This window comes from Megalops cyprinoides, chromosome 5, assembly GCF_013368585.1.
Source record: "Megalops cyprinoides isolate fMegCyp1 chromosome 5, fMegCyp1.pri, whole genome shotgun sequence".
NCBI classification, from domain to species: domain Eukaryota; kingdom Metazoa; phylum Chordata; class Actinopteri; order Elopiformes; family Megalopidae; genus Megalops; species Megalops cyprinoides.
The window spans coordinates 33613594-33637776 of record NC_050587.1 but is presented as its reverse complement, the minus strand read 5'-3'; the positions used below and the strand labels follow the sequence as shown (position 1 = coordinate 33637776).

General features: G+C 40.7%; 2 protein-coding genes across 2 annotated transcripts in view; both read left to right on the top strand.

Moving 5' to 3' along the window:
• Nucleotides 1–8689: 8689 nt before the first annotated feature.
• On the top strand, nucleotides 8690–17248 carry nfil3 (nuclear factor, interleukin 3 regulated). Its single transcript, XM_036530107.1, has 2 exons — nucleotides 8690–8857; nucleotides 15432–17248. The coding sequence occupies exon 2, from the start codon at nucleotides 15591–15593 to the stop codon at nucleotides 16989–16991; it is 1401 nt and encodes a 466-aa protein (XP_036386000.1). The 5' UTR covers nucleotides 8690–8857; nucleotides 15432–15590; the 3' UTR covers nucleotides 16992–17248.
• Nucleotides 17249–20278: 3030 nt separating this feature from the next.
• auh (AU RNA binding protein/enoyl-CoA hydratase) overlaps nucleotides 20279–24183 on the top strand; it is a 33578-nt gene continuing 29673 nt past the window's right edge. Inside the window, exons 1-4 of the mRNA XM_036528841.1 lie at nucleotides 20279–20549; nucleotides 21910–21977; nucleotides 22070–22157; nucleotides 23536–23622. Of these exons, the coding sequence (XP_036384734.1) occupies nucleotides 20318–20549; nucleotides 21910–21977; nucleotides 22070–22157; nucleotides 23536–23622 (475 nt within the window). The 5' untranslated portion in view covers nucleotides 20279–20317. The remainder of the gene's footprint in view (nucleotides 20550–21909; nucleotides 21978–22069; nucleotides 22158–23535; nucleotides 23623–24183) is intronic.

The following is a 24183-nucleotide window of genomic DNA, read 5'->3' as shown; positions in this document are numbered from 1 at the left end:
TTTATCACCCCTCTGTTCTGGGAGAGAGTGCTAGCACGAAGGGTGGACAGTGTTTTTTCTTATCATAAGTGTTGCAAAGCCATTCAGAAGAAGTTGTTTTCTTACTGTTGCTGTGCAACATCAAGCAAGACTTTTATGCCTAGGATTTCTGAAGTTGCCTTCTTTTGATGTTCCTGACTTAAATTTCTTGGTATGTGCAAAAAAAAGAGATCATACTGTGGTTTATAGTGAGAGAGAAAATGATGATGTTTTTGTACACATGCTCACTTTTAGGGAGAAATTACCCCAAGAGTTATTCAGCCTCAGGGTACAGGCTGATACACCAGTGCTGGAATTTTTTAAGTTGGCTGAACCCTGACTCAATAAACAGTGAACATGACTTGAGTGTTGAGGGTCAGCTATTTCAATGTCTATGGATACACTGCTAATGATATTATTGGTGAAGAGACCCCAATAACTGTTAATGTGCATTGAGTTTTTCTGCTAAACAACTTCTCTGAACATGTACATGTGATTTCTCTGCATGACTTTTCATGTGCAATCCAGCACCTACACAGAATATTCAAACCACACTGAGAAACATCGGGGAGGTACGGATACTCTCGTTTTTTGGCTACCCTTAGAGGTTATCTTTCATCACTATTATCTGATTTTATCCCTCTTTAATGCTCATTGCTCATTTCTGAAAGCCCTGTTGTACAGATTTATAATTTATGTTTATGATGTTTTAAAATAGCTGTCCTTCTGAAGTACAGATTTTTTTTAAAACCCAGCTCGTAATGTGTCTTTAACCTTCCGTCCTTGGAGGGGTTTGTTTAGCCAGTGGTATTACCTCTCTTTGTGTCCTAGCAAACAGGTACTTGCTTTTTGTTTCAAAGATGATTTTTTTTTGTAAAGCTCACGAAAGTGATCATCATCTTTTATAATTGTAATGGACGTTACCCGTATATTGTGTACATCCAGCCACGTGGAGTATCCAATAAAATGATACATTATTAAAAAAAAGGCTGTAGTATGTTCAGTCCTGTTTTGCTCCAGGAACAACAGAAGTTGTTGGCAATCCCATTTAAACACTGAGTTCTGTAATGTGATCCTGGAAATATGGAACCAAACAAGTTTACCAGCCATTTCAGTTAAAAATAACATGACAAATATAGTTGAGAGCCAAGTCTATCAAAAAATACTGATAAATCAATAAAAGGTCAATGATTTTGCATATGGAATACCATAAGAAACATACTAAAATCAAATGGTCTTACCAGATTCAACTACATAAAACGACCCAATGTATTGAAAGATCGGAAAGCTCCACAGAACAAGCTTGCACAAATTTATGGTTGGTTATCTTGTTTTGCGCACCCTTAATAACCTTAAAGATTAGTGCTTATTAAGGTCTTAAGTCAATTACACCCCTTAAGACAGCTTGAAATGAACTTGGAATGGACAATGTAATCATACAAGCCAAGCTAGGTAATGTGATTCACTAAATGAATAGGAGCCAGTGAAGAAGATGGGGTGGTGTAGTGGTTAAGGAGATGGTCATATCGCCTGAAAGTTGCAGGTTAAATTGCCAAGTTGGGGCACTGCTGTTGGAACTTATAGCAAAGGTACTCAACCTGAATTGCTTCAATGAATAAATTATCCAAGTCACCTATGATAAGTGCATCTGCTGAGCAGATTGTCACATTAGTACCTTCTCACTTCCTGTCTGAGTGTACCTTCAACAAGCAATACAAATACACTAAGCCATAACCGGTGACAATAGCATTATTGTTTGAAGGAGGCACTGCCTAAGTCTACTGTGATTCCCTTTACTAACATTTGTATTTTCAATTATATTTCTTTCAGAACTCATCATAAAAAATAAAATACATGAATAGTCAACATTAAACACAAGAACAATTAAAAATATATTTCTATCATATATGTTTTTACATGTATCTTAAATCAAAAGTCAGAAATTGAAAAATACCTCAATTTGTCGAATACTATGTTGGGATTCTTCTCTCATTTCATAATTACTTTACAAAATAATGTCACTGTAAAGTCACAGATAAGTCCTTATACAATCTGATAAGAAAAGTAGTTCACATTAATTCACATTAGTTTCGGTAAGGCGGCTCTGGGTGTAACTCTCAACCAAAACAGCTGCTCTGTTATATAGCTTGTTTGCTGTGAGCAATTTAGATTTACACCGATATCTTGATGCACTATGAATATTATTTTTGGCGAGATTACAATGTGTCATTAGATGATGCTTATGCGTGTCCGTTTAGGTTAATAATTGTACCGTTCAGCAAGGGTCAAATTGCAAGATCTCTGCAAGACAAACTTGCGTAATAGTTGGCAAATCAAAGACAAAAGAGCTTACCGAAATTACGTCACAAAATGCCTAACCCCCTTGACAGTGATATGCATTGTGTTTAGTAAATTTTACCAGTCATACATTTGAATCTTAAAACTGCTGTGATCTTTTGCAAGGTACGGTATGTGAGCTGCGTAGGTAAATATTCAGTTGGTTATTTTGAGAAGATGTGAGACACATTTACTGGACAGTATCTATTGATGTCATGCGCATTGTCTTGATTTTTTTTTTCTCCGCATTCAAACTATAAATAAACAGCCCCAGACTATAAGAAGGAATGTGAGGTCGCCTAAGGCTAATTGCAACGACATTAGCAGGGCTTAAAACGCAGTTTAGACCACTATGAACTCCCATTAAGGATGTCCTTCCAGTTCACAGTTTGATCGTCGTATACTATAAATTCGACTTCAAGCGCTATACACTTGGTTCGTTTTATTTCATTCAAATAGAGGGGGCGTTGAGTTTGTTTGGAGCTACATATGTAGTCTTGACAATTGTGCAAGGATGTAAATTAACAAACAAACGAACAGGTGCAACAGGGAAGTAACCACTTATATTGAGCATAAAATTGTACTCTTACTGAGAAAAGGCGGTTATTTTGCTTCTACTGCCTGTTGTGTATACTGCTCCTGAGCTGTTTCAAAAAAGATAAGTCTTCCACAAATATGCAGTTAACTGGCGTGACCTAAGGAGAAAGCAAGAGTACATCGAGTGAGGAGCCGTCATCCTCCCAGTTTCATACCTGTAGATTCAACAAAGAACTTCCGCTGCACAAAAACGCCAAGCAAGCTGAGCACAACTGAAAGTGGAAACCAATAAAAATTTTGGTCCGCCTGTGGCACCAAGTGAAACTGAATTTGTCTGCATGTCAATTCAAATTCGGTTCTACTTTCCTGAAGTTGAAGAAATCGAGCTTAAGTTGGAAAATGTAAAGTCGGTCTGAAAATGCAACAGGTGCGGATCACTTGCCGAGTGAACTTGGTGTGAAAATGTCTTTACTCATGCTAAGGTTGATTGCCCGGATGTTGAAGCATATGACATTTTGTCTTCGCCTATTCTGCATCTAAGATGATGTTTTTGGTGTCTTAATACAATTAAGTAAACCAATCAAAAGCTGAACCAATCAAATACAGATTTACCTAAACCAATCAAAGAGTAACAATGATCGTAGTGCAGCCATCTGCCAGTTTTGCGAAGGTATAGGCGTGACTTAAGACCGAAGAAATTTCATAGTGTCACACGGTACCTCAAGTGTTTGAATTGACTGTAAAGGATGGACAAAGATCTGCACTCACAACCTGCTGGAATTGAATACGGACTTCCTCGTGGGATGACAGGGGTACGCAACGATTCTGGAACTTACAGGGGCAACGAGAGTTCTGCCTTTCGAAGTATGTCGTCTTCCCCTTGCTACCCCATTACATCTCAAGAATTACACAGCGGAGAAAGTCCACGAAACCCATTTCGGCTGTGTGCGAAAAGTTTCTTTGGCTTAAGATCGACTCCCACTTGCGAGGGCAATGGTGGATCGCGGAGAAAAAGAGAGTTTACGCCGGATGAGCAAAAAGACAACAATTACTGGGTTAAAAGGAAAAGAAATAACGAGGCGGCCAGAAGATCAAGACAGCGCAGGCGAATGGAAGAGTTTCTTTTAGAAACGCGCGCAGTCGAACTTCTCCGAGAGAATGAGAAGTTGAAAGCGACGCTGTCGGCTGTAAATTATCGTTTCACTGCAGTGCGAGATAACTGTGAAATCGCTCCAAAAATGCTGAATGGCCAGGACTGTTCTGACCCCTGCTTCCATTACCCTACAACAAATCCGTCATTCGGCCCTTACTATGGAGTTTCCAAAGCATTGTTCCAGGACAGATTTACAAATTGCGCCGGGTCGATGAATTGTTTTGTCCCTTCAAACTCTGACGCGTGTCGCACATTTTCTGTAAATACTGCATCGAGAATTGAGCTGGATGGCAGCTCCCCAGCGAATGTGAATACTTTCACAACTTTAGAGCTTAGTCCTTACGTGGCAGGTCAAAATAATGAATACGTGTGTCACAGTAATACCAGTGCCCGTAGTGAGGACACCAGTCTGCAAGTAAGGAATTATGCCTCCAGCACTTTCGATATCCCGGTAAGATGCGACACAGTTCTAGATAAGGAAACGCACTGTTCCCTTAATCAAGATCCAGTGTCTGTCACTTACATGGATACGTACCCATACAAGAATGATGCGATAAATACCGTGATGCAAGAGCGACGCGAGTCCCACGATTTCGCAAATCAACTGACATACTCGAACCAGGAACGCAGCGCACTTGACACTAGCTCCCGCGAAAACAACGCTAAGGACAGCCCGCCCAGCAAGAAGACGCTAGATTCTGGGATACATGTGCCGTTTTTACCTCATAAATTGAGATTCAAGGCCATCGGTACCAAATTATACAATGACCAACGCTCGATAACTCAAAATTCTACAAGAGGAATGGATGAAACAATCAGCGAAGTCTCTTCGAACTCTGACGCTAACGTTTTGTGTTCAAGAGATGGAGGCGAGGTACAAAGCGGAGTAAATACACTGAGTTCAGGAAAGACAGATTTTCAAGAAAACGGCCAACACAAGACAGCAGAATGTCTGAATTTCGCTTGGTCCAACTCTGGTAGCACCGTTTCGCCCAGAGAGGAAGTCGAGACATTAGAAGAAACTATGACCTGCACATCCCACAAGAGCGGCCCCTTTGCGTTTTCTGTTTTTGGAAAAATTGCCAACAACGTCAATGAAATTGCAAGAAAACCGTGGCCTGGAACGCAAAGTGCGTACCCCCCGGAACACACCGCAGAACTGAACGAGCGTGGACTGAGGAATCAGTTGGCGTCCCTCTGTGCCGAAGTGAAGTATTTAAAACAAATAGTACTGGCACAATCATCTGCATAATTATAGTATCTGAAATGGCTTTTTACAGGATGGCCTTTTACTGTTGTTTTCACCACATTTTAGATAACTTTATTTTGATAGTTCACGACAAGTGCTACTGGTGGGTTTAATAGGCTACTCTATCAGAAATGACCCCGTATTCGCCAGATGCTTGGAAAAATACATTTTAATTCTGTGAATGTTAGAACACGGCCGTGTTCTCGTTTAACAACTAGGCTACCCCGTCTCTTACGACATGAGGTTTCTTTAGCATTCGTGCACTTGCAGGTTTTGGCCTATTTCTGTAAAAATGTTTGTTTGTTTGTTTATAGTACGCCGGCGTGCAGGAGTTTAGTTGTTTTTAGCATACAGATATAATTCATCTTATGTTTGAATGTCACTTAAAATTGCATTATGTGTTCGCTTTTAGCTCAGATGGCACACGGGGCAATCAAAATTCTGTTTATATTGTTAGCACGTTTTAGGCTATTGTTTTTTAAGCAGATTCTTAACGTGAATGCCGATGCTTTAACGTGTGAATAATTGTCAAATGTTAATAAAAATGTCGGGCAGTTCTGACTATATGACGTGAGATTTGATATCAAACACAGTTTCGCACGCTCTTTCTTGTTTATTTTCCAGTTTTTGTTGCCCTAATCCTAACAATATAGTGGTTATTTTCAACAATATGGAAAATAACTATGTAATGTCCATGTAACCAAAACACGTTCTATTGTAGCCTACTTTTGTCAATCGCTTAAGCGCTATTCCTTACGTTTTTCTAAGCAGATGTGTGTTTTTCAAACTCGTATTTTTACTCATCCTGTCAAGACACTTTACCAAATTATGTGTGGCATTTCTGATATTGGCGTAAAATAATGATCGTTTTACAAACTATGCGTTTGATAGATTTTAAGAAATGGGAACGTCATGTTCAAATGGCAAAATAAATTCACACAATGCATGAACTGGTAAGTGGAAATGAAGAATGACTGCACACGGAATGAATTGCACTCACTTGAAACACATGGTCCCTGTTTGAAAAACGCATGACGTTTTGTATGAAGAATAGATCTGAGCGTTTTGCCGAAGCCAATATGATTACGTTTTTCAGATGTGTTTTTAGTCTCTGTGACCAAATATAGATTTGAGAGATCAGATTAAAGTTTAACCGTCTAAGCATGAAATGCATTATCTTAATTGCGATTAGTTTACGGAAGCGCCACTTCATTTTACCTGAAGAAAATGTTTCAGGTGAAAAGCATTTTTACTTTACAAACCAGCCTGCCATTGTACTGGATTCAGTGCCAACGTTAAGTATACTTTGTCCACTAGATGACGCTGTTCCCCAGACAGCAATCGCAGCTTTGCCATGCGCTTGAAACTATCGTAATGTCATAAAAGAGGTGCCACTTACAAAAATAATTAAAAATAAAACAACCTTTGCGGCACCCCTCATGTTATTATTTTTCTTGCTATTGATAATAACACCAATTAAATGTAATTATGATAAAATGATATGATTAAGGACAATAGTTAATTAAAATGGGACGTGAGTTAAAAAAATATCATCACGTCAATAAAACGACAGACGCTGTTTTTCGGGGTCTTTCCATATTTTCCTGTAGATAATTGGACTAAATAAACGGCAGGAATATAAAAGACATATGGCTGTATGATCGAAAACATTTTGCTGCTGAAACAGCTGCCAAATGTTATGAAAAGAAAAATGTCTGAATTGTAGTGCTAATTTAAAGGTATGTGATGTGCAATTTTAGTAGACTACTAAAATTTGCTAATAATCTACCCTTAAAATTGCACACACTGGGGCAAACCAGTAGAATGAATGTACAGATTGTTTTGTATTAACAATTTTTTCTTAAAAAAGACAAGTGAGCCCATATAGGTAGATGACACACGACATATGAAACTCAGAAGTGACTTCAAATGAGTGTAAATTATGTTCTATAAAATCATAAATCTCTGAGCATTGTAATCACCCAAATAAAACAAGGAAATCTCAGATCATATGCATTAATGGAACTGTGGTAGGTGGCTGAAGTTATGAGCTGGCCATCTGACAACCTTTTGGACCAACTATCCGACGTACACTTGTACAGCCATAACAACCGCTTTATACAGTGCCCTACATGGGATGTGCAAGTCGAGCAATGCCTCTTGATAAGTCTAGCGATGCCATGGTGTGAAGACTTCATAAATGGGAAGGGAAGTCTACAAGATATTGACTAATAATTTGTTGCGTGTACGTCACGGTTACTTTTTACAAAATGTTTGAGGTGAGTAATGGTTTTTAAGTGTATATGTGATGTAGGCTACAATGCATAAATAAATAAACGAAAAGTTTTAAAACAGTATCAGTAGAGGCCGCTGTTACTCTTTTCGCTGTGTCTGCATCACGATTCAGGCAGTTTGAGTTGAACCGGGCTTGCCCCGTTAATCCGTTGGGAAATTAGCCTGTATATTGTGCCAACTTTGAAATGCATGTTTGTGTCAAACCATTGATTTTTATTTCGAGTTCTGTGTTTTGTTCTTGTCTTGCTAGTTTCACTGCGGGACGACAAATCCAACGGAATTTTAAATAGCTTGTGAGTTAGGCCTATCTGAGTAGGTCAAAAAAGTGTTGGTAGGACCAAGGCTTATAACAGTTTATAAACCCCTCTGGGGAAACAATTCTAACAATGAATCTGGATCGGTATTACAATGTTTCACACAGATCTATGTGCAGCCCATTGTCTGTCAGTTTTACTTTTTTATTTTTGCTGTAAGATTTTTGTAGCAAGGTTAGTCTGATACACGTGGAAAACAGAGTATTCCAATAGTAGGCCTCCAAAGCTCTCTGCCACTTGAACTCCCAGGCATCTATTCCATGACAGTGCAGTATGACTAGGTTTTTTCAACATATCATTAATTCCACCTCACAAACGGGTTTTGTTAATACGGAAAGGCTGCTTGCTTGCTTGTAATTATTTCCTTTTTTAAGCACAGCTGTAGGCCCACCTCAAAGTTCCTGTCACTTAAAGCCAAGATTAATGAGCTAAATGAAAACAAGTAAAATTTTGGCTAATTGTTTAACTATTTAGTCTACTTTCTTATATTTCAGATAAGGTCGATCTTGGTAACTGTGTCGGACAATTATGAAACATCGCATTCTCCACGCGCGGCTTAACAACAGCCCCTCTCTCCCTGGTTATGCAATTGAAAAACACTGTTGTGTCCGGGATTGGTAGTACTGTAGACTGCTACTCACTTTTACATTAGACTGAGATGTCCTCTGGAATAACGAATCATTGGTCGAAATCAGAAAATGCTGCTTTCCTATTGGATACTCGGGCTGTCAATGACTGAGCGCTGCCAATACATTTCTTCAGTGACCTACTAACACAGATCCGTGAAACAGCAGTCTCTCCGGGAGGAAAAAACCAGGGAGCGACGTTCACGTCCTCAATGCAATTGGATTTGGTGCGACTGGAACTTGTTTGTCTGTATAACGACTTATGATTTTGAATTATACAATGTCAGGGACAACCGCAACCTAAGCATTGAGCTGGCGTTTCATAAAGGTAAAACATCGTAATTGCAGAAAATGTAATGCTTTTTTAGAGAGCCTACTAGCCACTTCGCTAATTTTGTTGATAGTCTGAATGGGCTTGCTCTCGCTAGTTTAATTAAGGCTGTGAGCTAGCTGGCTGCTTATCAATGGTTAGCCGTTAGCTACCCTACAACAGAGTTATGCGTTTTTTTTATTATATTCTGAGTTCACATATATATTGAAGATTGCTAGGTAGATAACTAATAGTGAAATATGGCTGTGGTGCAAAATGTTGACACACTGAAAGAGATCATTTAGCTAACTTGGATATGTAGCTAGCTTGATAACGATGCGTGTAGCCAGCTATCTTTGTAGCCTACTGTAGCATCAGTTATTTCCAGACAGTGTAAACATTGTAAAAAGCTAGCGGTGGATGGCATAGTGACCCAGAAATAGGTGAGGGTGCTTGTCTTAGAACTGTTGACGATATGCGGACAGGACACAAAAAGTCCGATTATTACGCCGTCCGTATTAATAGCACGTTACTTTGTGTCTATTTTTGCACACAGCGTCGGTAAGAGTTTTCTATGTTGACCACAGATAATAAGATAGATCTAGCTTGTTTGGCTGAGATACCCAGTTAACCTTTTGGATTTAAGCTATATTTAATTTGTACCGGTGTATTTGGGAATTTCTTCCGCTGGTTTTACAGCGTGTTAACGTTAACGAGACAGTGTTTTTAAAACGGAGTTGATGGCCATTCCTGTAATATTGCATAACGTCCGCAGCCTCAGAATATGCTGGCAGTGAGGCAGGGAGGGGGAAAGCTGATCACGCTTATTTTATAATCCTGACACAATGAAGGAATCTGGGGCATTGACGTGACGGTGTTAAATTCAGTCATGCGAACGTTAGCCACCCCGAGTCTTTCTAAAGAGTCCTGGCTTTCTAGCCGTTGAACAAAATTGAAACTTTTCCATTTGTGTTTTGTAACCGAAGTGCACGAGTTGCAAAATGTGGCTGATATCTTGGCGTATCATGATTACCAAACATAGCAAACCGCTGATGCCTCAATGTATAGTTGTGTGACCTATAGCTAAACCTTATCGGTTAAACGGCTAAGACTGTACAGTGTTTAAAACGAATAGTTTTCTCTATGTACTCCATGGTGTCCGCTGGATTTCTGTGCAGTGTTCGAGTAACGCTAGCTGGCTATGTGCGGGTTAAGGCGTTAACGTTCTGTTTCTCTGGAAATTGTTAGCTGGGTAGTCTAGATATACAGGCTTTTTAATATAACAAATCATAGAATGCTCCAGTTACAGTGTTTTCTCTCTGTTTAACATTGATTCGGTCACTTACAAAAGCATCTCTTCTCAGTCTCATTGGGTAGAGCGCAAATAATGCTCTCATTTGCCATTTTAAGCACGTGCCCGGTCTTTATACGTAACCTCATTGTCTGGGTGTGCGCGCCCCGATTATCCCGTAGTTTTTTTTGCTTTGTTTTTACGTTGTTTGTTCAACCACGTGTGATGAGGGTGGCAGACCGCATTCCTTTGTTCCTGACACTCATTGCTAGACGGGGTAGTCTACTTGCGGTAGCGTTGGGGTTACATTCACTGTAGTCCGGGAACGGGGAGAATGTGGCCGTCGTGTATTGTACGTTTTTTCCGTTTCTGTCGAAACAGTCAGATAGAATATTGGTAGCTTGTAGCTTGGTATGAATGAAATCAAACAGTAATTCGTGGTATGACAACGTATTGTGTGTTGCTCTTTGTACTTGATTCAGTCCAGACGTATTTGATTTCAGACTGAAGGTCATTTGCAGTTCCTTTTTTCCGATCTGATGTTTTCATTTCACCGGCTCTTCTCAAGCTCGTGAACGATTTGACGCGTATTTTTGATCGCCGCGTGTTTTTGTTTGATAAAAAGCGTCTTTCTGTGTCACGATCGAAATGTCCTGTGTTTTGTGTACAGTATCCTGTTTTACAGTAGCAGGGCCTAAATTCTGACAATGACATCATCATATGAATCCGGGAGAACTTGACTCTGGGTCCCGCACGGAGCCAGTTGCATAATTTGCAGTTGAGCACATGAGCTCAGTGCAATTTGGGCGTGTCACATTTTCTTAAATTTCCTCGAATCGCGTGTCTTGTCAGCATTTGCACCGTAAGGCCGGTTTCTTCACTTGTCTCGAAAAAAAAGCCCGTCTTACATCAGAATCAGAATCAGAATAGACTTTATTGTCATTGCACGGTGGGGGTACAACGAAATTGTGCAAATGTGTGGTTATTTTTGGTCGCGTTCTGCTGTCCTCAGACGACCTTGAAGATACAATATATCATTCAAACTGAATTTTGATCCTTTTGAAAACGCCCGGGAAGCTTTGTTCCCGGAGCTTTGCAATCCTGCCTGTTTTAAATTGATCATCACTGCTTTGAGCACGACTTTTCATATTTGACAGACCGAACACTTTTGTACAGTTTGTTTGGATTGAATAGAAACCAGAAGATTATGTTTGGTTGAGACCAGATTCGCATGCCAATGCTTTAGAAAATGTATTTTACTTCTTGCCTCTGCACTTCCTGTGGAAGGTGGCTGTATTGTGAATACTGATCATGATAAAATTCACTCAGCCCACAGAAATGGGGAAACATTTTGCGTTGTTAAGTCATATATAATAAATTATTATTATTTCTCAGGGGTATACCTAAGTATACATTGTTTGGTTGCAGCTGAAAGTGTAGAAGAAAGGCAAGGCGCCAATCCCAGATTGCTCTAGTAAATGTCCAGCTGTATAAGTGTCTTACATTTTTACAAGTTATCCATGTTAAATCCCTCCGGATAAGAGCGTCTGGTCAGCAAATGTAATGAAACAGAATTGGAATGATCGTGCCCACAGTATACTTACAGGTTCCATTAGTTCAACAGGTATAACAAAAATACAGCTGCAGCTTGTTTCTAGTTTAATTCTGCGGTGGTCTTTTTTCAGTTCCCCGGCCAAATGCTAGTGCCATTACATTCCTTTCCATTCTGACTCATCTATTCAATTCAAAGAACCTCTTCCCTTCAAGATGATAAAAGTGTGTGATTGTCATGCACTGCTGAACAACAGTCAGTTGGTTGCTGTAAAGCGAGGTGTTTAAGCCTTTTCACTGTTAAGATCATTATGGTTTCAACCAAGTTTTCTGCTAGATTTTTTTTTTGAGGTTTGCTCCCCCTTTTTCACTCAATTTGGAATGGGCAATTGAACTACAGTACAATAAGCTTGCCTCTCCAAAACTGTGCTCTCTATGCTTGTGCAGGAGCACAGAAGCCAGACAAATAACATCCTCCTATACACTGGTATGCAAGCATTGCTTTTTACACTACAACTCCCACAGTGCACATCAGCAAGCAAATGGAAACTTGAGGATCTCCACTTGCATCATTAGCATGACCTACAGCACTCTCGCAAACTGCTAGAGGGTGCCACAGTGGAGAGACCATGCTAGCTGCACAGCTCTTTAATTTGAATTTAGAACGGCATTGTGGTGGAAGAATCCACTGCTTTTGGTTTTATATACAGCACTACTCAAAAGTTTGGACACACCTACTCATAGAACAGTTTTTCTTTGTATTTACTATTTTCCACATTTTTGAGTAATAATAAAGATATCAAAACTGCAAAATAACACAAATGGAATTATGCAGTGACCAAAAAGTGTTAAACAAATCAAAAAGATCATATATCTTAGATTCTTCAAAGCAGCCAAAAATATTGAACAAAAAAGACATTTTGATTGAAAGACTTATGCTTAAATGCTTGAAATGTTTGTTTCCAGTTATCTTAATCAGGTGTGGCTAAACTTTTTACTGGTACTGTATAAGAGGGAAAGTGTGCCTGCCCGTCTTTGCCTCCTCAGTTTGGGAATGTCAGCATCTTCCTATTTGTCACAGTAGAGCATCAGCCTGTAATTTTAAACATTTTCTCTTGACATGTTACCACTGGTGTAAGTCAAGAGATGGATATAACCATCAGTCATTCCATCATATCATTCCTAAGAGGTCTTTTTGAATTAGATTTACATCCAGACAAATCTCTCTCTAATTTGTCATTTGCCTGAAGCTCTCTGTAAAGTGAGTCTGAACACCCACTTTGATGTGAGAGGGAGACGTGCCATTTGGCCTGTACCAATTATGACCGCTTGTTAAAATTGGATCTTAAAAACATGGTTTAAAAGCAATGCCAAGTAAAGATATAGGGCCATTTCTCTGTTATGATGACTTCTAATCAACACATACCATTAAATATGCTAAATTTGGAAAAATCCTGATTGTAAAGACCTTATAGTAACGGGATGGTAAATAGCACTAAATGGCATTAGCTGAATGTGGACAACTTCTGTGATAGTAACAACAATAATGATTATGATAATGATTATGTTAATACATCAAGGATCATTAAGATCTTTACAGTAAAGGGGAGCAGGGGGCCTTCAGCCACCACCAGTTTGTAACACCTATATGCAGAGCACCCAATTTTGTACCTGAAAGCTTACCATACATGAGTTGAGGTGGTGAGGGAGTTGTTCAGTTAGCCACGTAAGCCTGCAGATGAATAAGTGGCCAGATAGAAAGAGCCTGACTGGGAATTTAGCCAGGGCACTGGAGAAACCCTAATTCTTTGCCACAGGTGCCATGGGATTTTGTAACCACAAGGAGTCAGGACCTCAGTTTAACATGCCTAAAAGATGGGTAAATAAAACATAGCTTAAATGTAATATTGTTGTCTTTAGCATATGCATTGGGGCAAAGCATTAGTCAATACCTGCCTTCCCCTGCCTCAGGCCTGCTCACACAGAGACAGGGGAACTACAAAGGGAAAATCTTCTGTCTTGCTACCTGTCATACAAAGTTATGGTATGTTGCCTGACAGCAGTATTAGTAGTATTTATACAGTAGAGCTCATTATGCACTCGGGTGCACTACCAGAGTGCATCAACCCAAGTTGTCAAGATAAGAATTTGTTTTGCCCCCCCCCCCCCCCCCCCCCCCCAGCTAATGCGCGACACCTGGGTCTTGCACAGGACAAGTTAATCTTCTCTTATCTCTAGTCATGTGGCATATGAGTGGGAGGTTTCCCTGGTTCCAGTATTTGTTTGGGACAATTGGTATATTAGTTATAATGGATCTATTTTATTGCGTAGCAGGACTGCTTATCCTGGACAGCTAACAGCACTTAGAACTTGACATCTGACTCTGTGACTCATTTACGTCTTTATAGAGGTGCAACAGAGGTAAATCTGTAGTGCTGAGTGCACTGACCTCTGCACAGCATGGAGGACATACAGTCATAATATTTGTGCATGTGTGTGAGTTTTCTGTGCGTCTAGAGATATAGGTGTAGCAACGTGTGGAGATGTAGCGTTTCCGCTTGTGTTTTTCAGCCAGAGCAGTTATATAAATATAATTTAAGAAATGTTTTCAGCGAAAAATAGGTTTTAATTTAAGAAGTTTAGTAGCAGACAGTTATGTAAACAGTGATAACATACTAATATTTAAGATGTCTCATTTATTTACTTACTGTTAATATTCACATTCAGCTTGTTCAATTTTCTCAAGTTATGTTCTGTGATGTTAAATATGAACAATAGTGCCTATTTATTCAGCTTAATTCCTATGACTAAAGTTGCTTTGAACGGTGCAGAAATGTACACCCTGCTTTGTGGTGAAATAGACATGACTGCATGGTACAACAATGCGATGAGTCAAGAACTAGAATGTTTGTGTGGCGGCAGCGGAGAATATGTCACCAATCAAAGGCATTGTGGAATTCAGGCACCTTTCAGAGAACAAAGGCCGCTGCTATGTGCTGATTACAGTGGCGACTAAGATGCAATTTATTCCTAAACCATGAAATTATACCTTTTAGATCTTTCCTCTTACATAAGTTATGATTACAAATATATTGGGGGGAAAAAAACTTTCTAGATGAATGCCCTTAGATGTCACTGAGAAGTTGGATCTTTGATTTCAAACATAATTTTTGTTAATCAACGTGCAGGAATCCAACACTTTTCTTTCTGACATTTCTGCCACATTACCATTAAATTACCAGCTGAGTTTAGACCAGACGAAGCTGTGTCCTTAGCCAGTGAAAATCTATGATTTTTTTCTTTTGAGATGCTTTCTCAAATGGCATGTTTGGTCATGTTCGGTTGGAGGAGGTTGTGTCTACAGAGCAAGTAGTAGGATTGTCATTACAATGTCTGCAGTGTGGAACACACATCCTGTGCTTGCCTGTTTTTTTTTTTAAAAGAAACCCTTGTTTTTGGTTCAGTGAAAATGGCTAGTCAAAAAAAAAACTTATAATTATATACAATTATACATTTTTTTGTTTTCTAATGTAGATTGGAGTAAAATGACCCTGGTAAAACATTGCATGCCATTTGAAACTTGTAAATTGGCTGAGCTATAGATGTCTCTTGGAGTACATGGGAAATATCAGAGGAGGTAATGCTGGGCCTAGTGCTAGATTGATGATCAAGAAGAGATGGCTTGTAGGCTAGTATAAACCAGTGGAAATGACTGATTTCTAAAATCTTTATTTTTTGTTTTCTCATCAGATACTTCAAAAGCCACAAAGGAATCCTTTTGGAATTACCAGTGCTGACTGCAAACTGATGATACTGGCTTGTCAGGGGTTTTATATGAAGAAAAATCAAACCACCATGACTCATCACTTGTGAGCTGAAGCCCAACTTTGACTTTGAATACTGAGAAATATGCAAGCTATCAAGAAAGAACCACCATCCAGTGGCTCCTACAATGGAGAGGACGACCTGGTCCTTGCAGTGGCTTTGCAGGGAGCGGACAGGGAACTGATAAGCCCAAAGCTCTCCAACATGTCCTACAAGGCCAAAAGCAGCACCTGCCGCAGGAAACGGGAGTTCATCCCCGAGGAGAAGAAGGACAACTTGTACTGGGAGAGGAGGCGGAAAAACAACGAGGCGGCCAAGCGCTCGCGGGAGAAGCGCAGACTCAACGACATGGTGCTGGAGAACAAGCTGATGGCCCTGGGAGAGGAGAACGCCACCCTCAAAGCCGAGCTGCTGTCCCTCAAGCTCAAATTCGGCCTGGTCAGCTCCTCGGCCTACGCCCAGGAGGTGCAGAAAATCTCCAGCTCCACGGCGTCTCTGTACCAGGACTTCCTCTCGCCCGCTGCCAGCCAAGCCTCTTTCCCCCGGGAGCTGGGCAGCAGCTGCATCTCGGTTATCAAGCACTCGCCCCACAGCACTCTCTCTGACGCATCCGAGACCTCCGCTGCAACTCAGGGCAGCCCCTTGGCCGGCATGTGCAGAACCCCCGAGGTCATCAAGCAGGAGCCAGTGGAGATGGGCAGCTACACTAGGGAGGCCAGGGAGAGGAGCAGCCCGTATGAACTCTACCGGAACTACTTGGCCAGCCCGTTCCCGGGAAACTACTCGCAACCTTCCCCCTTCTTACAGATCACGAGGTCATCCAGCAACTCTCCCAGAACCTCGGACGGGGACGAGGGGGCCATAAGCAAGTCCTCGGATGGGGAAGACGAGCAGCAGGTTCCGAAAGGCCCGATGCCCTCTGCGCGGGACCCAAAGAGCGTCATCGTCTCAACTGTTAAGGTGCCAGAGGCAAGCTCCTCGGCTCTGCCGCACAAACTCAGGATCAAAGCCAGGGCCATCCAGATCAAAGTGGAGGCCATCGATCCCGAGTACGACTCCTCTGGGAAGCCACCCTCCCCCATCGACATGTCTGTGAAGGGCTGCTATCAGGTGGCCAAACACGCTGCGTCTGATTACATACAGTCCTCCCTGAGCCCCCTGTCCCTCCAAGTGACTAACGTCCAGGACTGGACTCACCGGCCCGAGCACTGGCACAAGGACCACCCAGAGACGCTCCAGAACGGATGCAAGAACCGCCTCTGCCCCGGCTCCCCAGGCCCGGTGACGAACAAACTCATCGTCGACCTAAAGGACGGCTCTTACGCCGACACAGAGAACTTGTATTTAAAGCGGGGCATCGCTGACCTCTCGGCGGAAGTGGCCTCCTTGAAAAGACTGATTACGACGCGGCAAGGGTCCGTCGTAGAGTCGGCCAAAACCACTACTGATCACGACACGTTATCGAAAGGATGTTACTCAAAGTGAGTCCTTCATGTTTGCGCAACGCCTGTTCGCTCCGCCGTGTTTGTTATAGCACTGTACGGTCAATATGGTGTCAAAATAATGCAGTTCATTTAAATGGATGGTGTGCTGTGCACTTATTAATGTAGTCGGCGTGTCTTATTGATTGCTCCATCTCTAGTCCAGAAGCCAAATGTCAGGCTACATGCAAAATAAATGTAAAAAGTTTTCTCCATTTTTTTGTGTAAATTGTAAGGTTTTTTGTTTACAATAAATGTACGTAAGCACTGAACACATGCTTTTTGTTTGTTTTTAAATGTGGTGTGAACATCAAGTTTTGGCAAAAGTGCAAGTAATTAAAAAGCAGTTATGAAATGCAAAAATGAAAAATCACACATGATACAGTATTCATATAAAGTACATTGGACAATAATGAATTCAAACATAGACAACAAGACCATGTAAATTTGGACCATGTAAACAACCCATGTAAATTTGCCACTCCACTGAAATGACTAACAGTTTATAATGTCATTATCAGGATAGCTACACACACCCTTAGAATTTTTATTGATGTTTTGTTTGATGTCATCCATTATGTGATCAATTAATATACCAGATTTGGTTATTTTTTTGTAAATATACACATGTGGACAGACCTAAAGATAGTTGCATAGCTATATCTGTCCAAAGTATAAATAATGGAGGAGAAACATGCTATAGACACCCCAAAAAAATATGAAATTAATATACTAGATAAACTGTATGGTATCTGAATACTAAGGTACTAAAAATTCAAGGAAAATCAGGGGTTGTAAGAAACGTGGACTCATTTACCTGTTACTTGTGCTTGTGAATTATGTACATTTCTTAAACTTGTCATGCTGGGAACAACACAATGAACTGGATGACATTGCAATATTGTTTAATCAACCTCACACAGTCCACTTGCCAATGCTCCACAACGCCTTCCTGTTAATCCCCAACACAAAAAAGGCATTTATTACCTGACTGGGTGGCCGGCGCTGCCAGTTGGACTGTGCCATGTGGACTCACCTACTCCAGCTTCCGTACATTTTCTGAAGCCCTTGACCTCAGATAAGATGGTTTTGTCTTTGTCTTTTTTGGAAAAACACAACCGCTTATCTTGTGTTATTACAGCTCGCTGCCATGTATGTGTGAGTCATTCTGGATCTTTGGTCATTGATTCATATCTGCATGCTTCTAAATGCTTTCAACTTATCTTTTCTTTAAAAGTTTTATTTATTTTTTAGGAGACACGTAGGTTACAATTTTTACATGTTATCCATTTATACTGCTGGATATTTACTGAGGCAATTCTGGGTTAAGCACCTTGCCCAAGGGTACCATGGAAGTCCCCCAGTGGGAAATTGAACTCACAACTGCTCCTTAACCACTATGCTACACTGCTGCCCTATAGTTATATTAAGTTATTTACATTTTACATTTATTCATTTGGCAGACGCTTTTATCCAGAGTGACTTACATAGATTACAGTTTTTTACAATGTTATCCATTTATTCAGCTGGATATTTTACTGAGGCAACTGTGGGTTAAGTACCTTGCCCAAGGGCACAGCAGCAGTGTCCCAGCGGGGATCAAACCGGCAACCTTTCAGTTACGAGTCCTGCTCCTTAACCACTATGCTACACTGCCACCAAGTTATATTTATAGAAAGTATAACTTTGATAACTGAAAGCATGTACATGCATGAAATGGCCTTACTTTAATACCAAATATGCAAGCACCACATATAGTCAACCTGTGAATGAAGAAAAGTCTCTGTAACAGGTCATGACAACTGCATGGTTAACCTGTAGTTGTCAGCTCTCTTCTTAATTCTTCAGAGTGTCCAACCTATGGGTTCTAAAAACAGTGTATGACAAGTGAACATTGTGCTTTTGCACACCTATTCAGATCTTTGCTCCCGGGTACACATGTCCATGTATTTACTGTGAAGAATATGATTTTGCAGTATGGTAGATTTTTCATTTTTATTAAAGGATATATTTTTGATAGATTAACAGTTCTATTATGTGAGGTGGAAGATTATAAAACTGGGGAGTAATGTGGCCTGCAATAGTGCTAAGTACAATAAACTTTAGAGATAATGCTAGTAAATACTACCATACCAATGTGAAGAATTAAGTTTTGACTGGCACGTGAATTGAGGATCAATGAGAGACAGAGAGAGAGCGAGACGATTCCACAACATAATAACTGACCAGTGAAGCGTGAATCTGCTTTCTGATTACTTTCCCTCTGACAGTCCAACCATACCATTCAGGTTTTCCTGTATGTTATCTGTGACAGAGGGATTGATGCCTGTTCCTAGGACTGCACTGTAACCTACCCAAAGCTGCAAAGACTTTCCCTGGGCACCTATGTCAGTGGGCAGGTATTAAGTTACAAGTAGATGAGTGTTTTTTTTTTTTCCTACATCACGTTTACATTTACACTTTGTCGTTTTGCAGATGCTTTCATCCAGAGCAACTTCTTCCAGAGCAAGGGTACAAAAGTGCATCCGATAAGCTCACGGGAACAACAGTACAGACAGTACATACAGAAAACAGATCTCTTTACGCACAGTATAAAGGTACATTTGCATATTATCCTTTGCTTAGCTGTTGACCTTTCACAGTACAACCAACACAGCTTGAATTTCACATGTTATCCTTTCATAAAGCTGAATATGGGTGAATGGCCATTCAGGCTCCAGTTACCTTTTTAAGGCATAAAACAGCACCTGGCATTCAAACCCGAACCTTCTGATTAGTGGTACGTTCTGTGATCACTATCATAGTGCCATACTAGTTGCCTAGCTACTACATTTCAAATATTGTCATACTTAAGGTTGGCTGGAGTGACAATTAGGCTACACAACGCCCCAGGGCACATGCAGTCAGCTACTTGTTGCATTAAATAATATGCAGGCCCTTACATGCAAAAGCGGTGATGTTCCGACGCCACGGCACATTTAGTATGAAAGTGATTAACTTCAAATACCCGCCGAAGAGCTATTAAAACAATTAGGTCTGTGGTTGAGCAATTGCAACGATGTAAAGGGTGTATCGCATACTGTGAGATTCTAAGTTTCTCAGACACCTGCTGTCCGTTACATGCCGGGGTTGTGTGTACATAACGTTGCGTACGACCGCACGTATTGGAAACAAAAGAGACAACACGAACAACGTCTCCTGCGCGCAGAGCGGCTGGGGGAACTCCGTTCTGCGGCGATTGCAGTGAGACACGTGATCAAACACTGCGTCATCAAGTGGTTCAAAGTTGAAAGTCAAAATACAGTTGCTAACGCAATTGTACGGCGCAGCATGGCGATTCTCGCGGGTTATAGAGTTCTTGCTCAAGCTTTTCGACCCCTCTCAGCCAACCTTGATGGAGCATTCAGATTGCAGGGGCACGCTAAATCTTCGCACCTCGTCCTCCACACAAATGAACTGCAGTATGTCCGATCGGGGACATACGGAGTGAGGCGTCATTTCAGCTCTGATGCGAAGTCGGGGGATGACCTGTGTGTTAGGTATTTGGACGGAGGTGACTCAGGTAGCTATTGGTGCAAACCATCAAACAACCTGAACGCGTAACGTTGAATGTGCTGCGCAATTTTGTTACGGAGTAACTGGTCGCTTATAACGTTGTTAACACGTATATTTTGATGGTAGCTGGCTATATCCAGTAGCTAGCAAGCCGGTGAATATTACAGTGCTCCAACTTACACAAATGAAGCGCAAACAGGAAAAGTACCTAAGCTATCTAGCTAGCTCGCTACCTAGTTACAGTACCTAACGTTAGCTAGCATGCTAATAAAGTTACAGTTTTGGCATTTACAGATTAGTGTAGCAAGACAGCGAACTACCTAACATGCAGCTAACATGATAATAAGCTCTGTATTCTCGTAACAGGGAAGTAGCTATCGATTTTTTACAATCATGCTAAAATTCCAATAATTGCGGATCTCTCCCAGGAAAGGAAATAGTGGTGAAACATTAACGTTAACGCATGCAAATAGCTATCTTTGCAATGATGAATCATTGGTCATGATTCGAGAAGGTACTCACTGCCTTGCGTACAAAACAATGACTCAGTACTGGGCAGTGTTTTGCAGCAACATATCACAAGACAATACATCGTAGCATTAAATTATAGTCCTAAGGGAATGTTGAATTGCCTCAGTCAGGGTTCCCAATATCAAAGGCAGCAGTCATTTCAATGTCATCATTTGCGTCAGAGTAAGCCCCGGCAGTCCCAGTGGCATCGGTGTTGCATTAGATTTGGTTTCCCCTGTCAGATTTGGTTCCCTGCAGCCTTCAGCAAATCGGGATTCATGCTCACGCGCGTTCCCATGCGAGTCATGTCGATCTTTCGGCAGTTCCTAAAGGCTTCACCTACCATTAACCCAAGCCCGAACCCTAAACTAAACGCAAACCAGTCCCTAATCTGAACCCAAACCCGACCTATACACATAACGTTTAGACCTGGGGGAACCGATTACAAGAGGGCCAACCCAATCTTACGCAACAGGTGTATCGTCAACATCAAGTAATGCTACTATAATTACACTTTGATTTCACTAAGCATTTGTCATAAGAAATGAAAGGAGGCATCAAGATCAGTATTGCCATAACAATTTAACATCTACCCTACTGTATGTATACTGTTTGACGTGACGTCTTCTATAACTACATACCTGGATTGAGGGGAAAAAAACTATGACGCCATCAATGACGTGGTTGGTTAATTGTCCTTTATATATGGAAAACTTGACCTTAGTATCAATATAGCTAATTATGTAGTAAGTAAGAAAATAGTCAATTTCCCCACCACTTTGTAAACAAACATACTTTATAAACACTCAAACCCCTAGACTTGTGTTAATGCTTGATGCTTGTTTGCTGTATTTTAGGTATTGTCGTTTTTGGGATCAATCGGCCAAAGGCCAAAAATGCCATTAGCAAGAACCTTGTGAAAATGGTGAGTGTAAACACAGACAGCCTCTGTAGCTCTGAATCGATTATCACCTTTTCAGGTTTAGTCAGCCTCTGATTTTGCTCTTTTGTTTTCAGATGTCTGAAGCTGTCGATGCAGTCAAAGTCAATAACAAAGTGCGCACTGTCATCGTGTGCAGTATGGTACCAGGAATATTCTGTGCAGGTAGGGTCAGTGTTTTTAACAACTGGGAAATGTGTGAACGTTATTATAAGAGAAAGAGAAAGTTCAATTAACTTAAAGCTGAGGGGTCAGTGTGCTTGGAATTGACATAACACCTTTATTGCCGCTATTAAGTATGAGAAATGACCTTGTTTTTTATCAGAATGATACTACTATTGAGCAATAAAACATGCCACACCTCCCCCTTAGTATAAAACCATATTCTGTATTATTGTGTTATTTGTATCAAAATAATGTTTGTCTCTGGAGTTAAGTACAACTGTAGTTGTTTTACTGTGGTTGTAGTGCATGAACAGTCTTTACTGTGGATTGCACCAGTTTGCTATGGCAACAAAGGAACGACTGTCATGAGCCTGAAAGGAAGTCCCTCTCATTGAGCTGACTGTGGGTCCAGGATTGTTCTCATCATAATGCCAGTAACAACAAGTAAATGATTAGTGTGTGTATGTGTGTTTGATTTTTTTTTAATGTTCGTTATTGCTGTAAGGTATAAAATTAGAAAAGAAAGAGCTCAGATGTCAGGGAAGCTAAAGAAACAGAAGCATTTGTAGCAATCTTTGCAGTCAGTGACACTAAATTCAAATTAGGCCATTAAAGCTTACCTTGGTGGTGTCAGTCTTGTAGCTAATGTTAGCCTCTCAGGTTAAATGTAGAGCAGTTTGCTCTGTATTGCGCTTTAATAGTGTAGTATGAGCGCTGAAAATGATCCCATAGGGGAGTAACTAGCTGAGCTCAAGACACTCAAAAGTGTTACATTACATCATTGTCATTTAGCAGACGCTCTTATCCAGAGCAACACTCATACAGTAGGTTACAATGTTATCCATTTATACAGCTGGATATTTACTGAGGCAGTTGTGCGTTAAGTACCTCCCAAGTGTACAACAGCAGTGCACTAGCAGGGAATCAAACCAGCAACCTTTTGGTTACGTGTCCTGCTACTTACCACTACACCAGACTGCTGTCCACTGCTGTTGTGTTCATAGCAAATGTGGGCATTTTGTGAAACTGGATTTAAAATGCAGACTAGACACTAGAATATTGGGTAGATGTTAGTGTATCTAATTTCCAGTTAAGTAAAAGGAAAGTATAAGTGAGCCATGACAACTAAATGCTTTCCCATGCAGTCGTTACCAACACACCCCTCTACCGTGCCATTTTTTGGGAGTAATTCAGATAGTGTTACAGGTCCCACTCCAGAATGTATATTAGAAGAACATAATGAGAGCCAACAGCATAGGAGCAGTAGTTTGTCATCTTAAAGCAAAAGTACAGCTCCAGTAAAGCTCACCTGTTCAACCTGTTCAAGTTACTGTGCACTGTTACAACCTGACAGTCTTCTTTTTGTTTGTCTGAACAGGGGCCGACCTGAAAGAAAGAGCCAAGATGCACCAGAGTGAAGTTGGACCTTTTGTTTCGAAAGCAAGAGCACTTATTACTGAACTCGGTGAGTGGCAGGTCTGGCAGATTCACCCTAAGCAGTCTTGTCTTCTCATTTCTGAGCGTAACTCAGGCGTGCACTGCATTTGGTTTAAATGGTTATTGATTTTAAGCACATTAAGCAATTACAGTTTTCAGTTTACAGTTTGTGTGCATATCATGATCCAGGCCCTGAATCAAGGTGCACTTGATTCATTGAGATAACGACTCCCCAGATACTGCATTTTCTGTTCTGTCCTCTCATGTGAAATTTCCATGCCTGTTAAAATGATAGAGACTCAAAAATTATGGCCACTACAACTTTAATATTTCAGTTGACAGAAAATGGATGATTGCCTGTAAATTTCCTTTGGTCCATTGGTCAGATTTGTCTGTGGATGACAGATGCCAGAACTATTGGTGGCAGAGCATTGAGAAGTCCTTGGTTTCATTCCTCCATCATTTTTAGAGATTCTCATTTGATAACACAGCAAACAATGTTAATCACCCCTAAAGCCAAAATTCAGCGAGTGTCACGGGGCAGACGGTTCAAACTAATTTAATTTTTCTCCCCCAGCTTTGCTGGCAT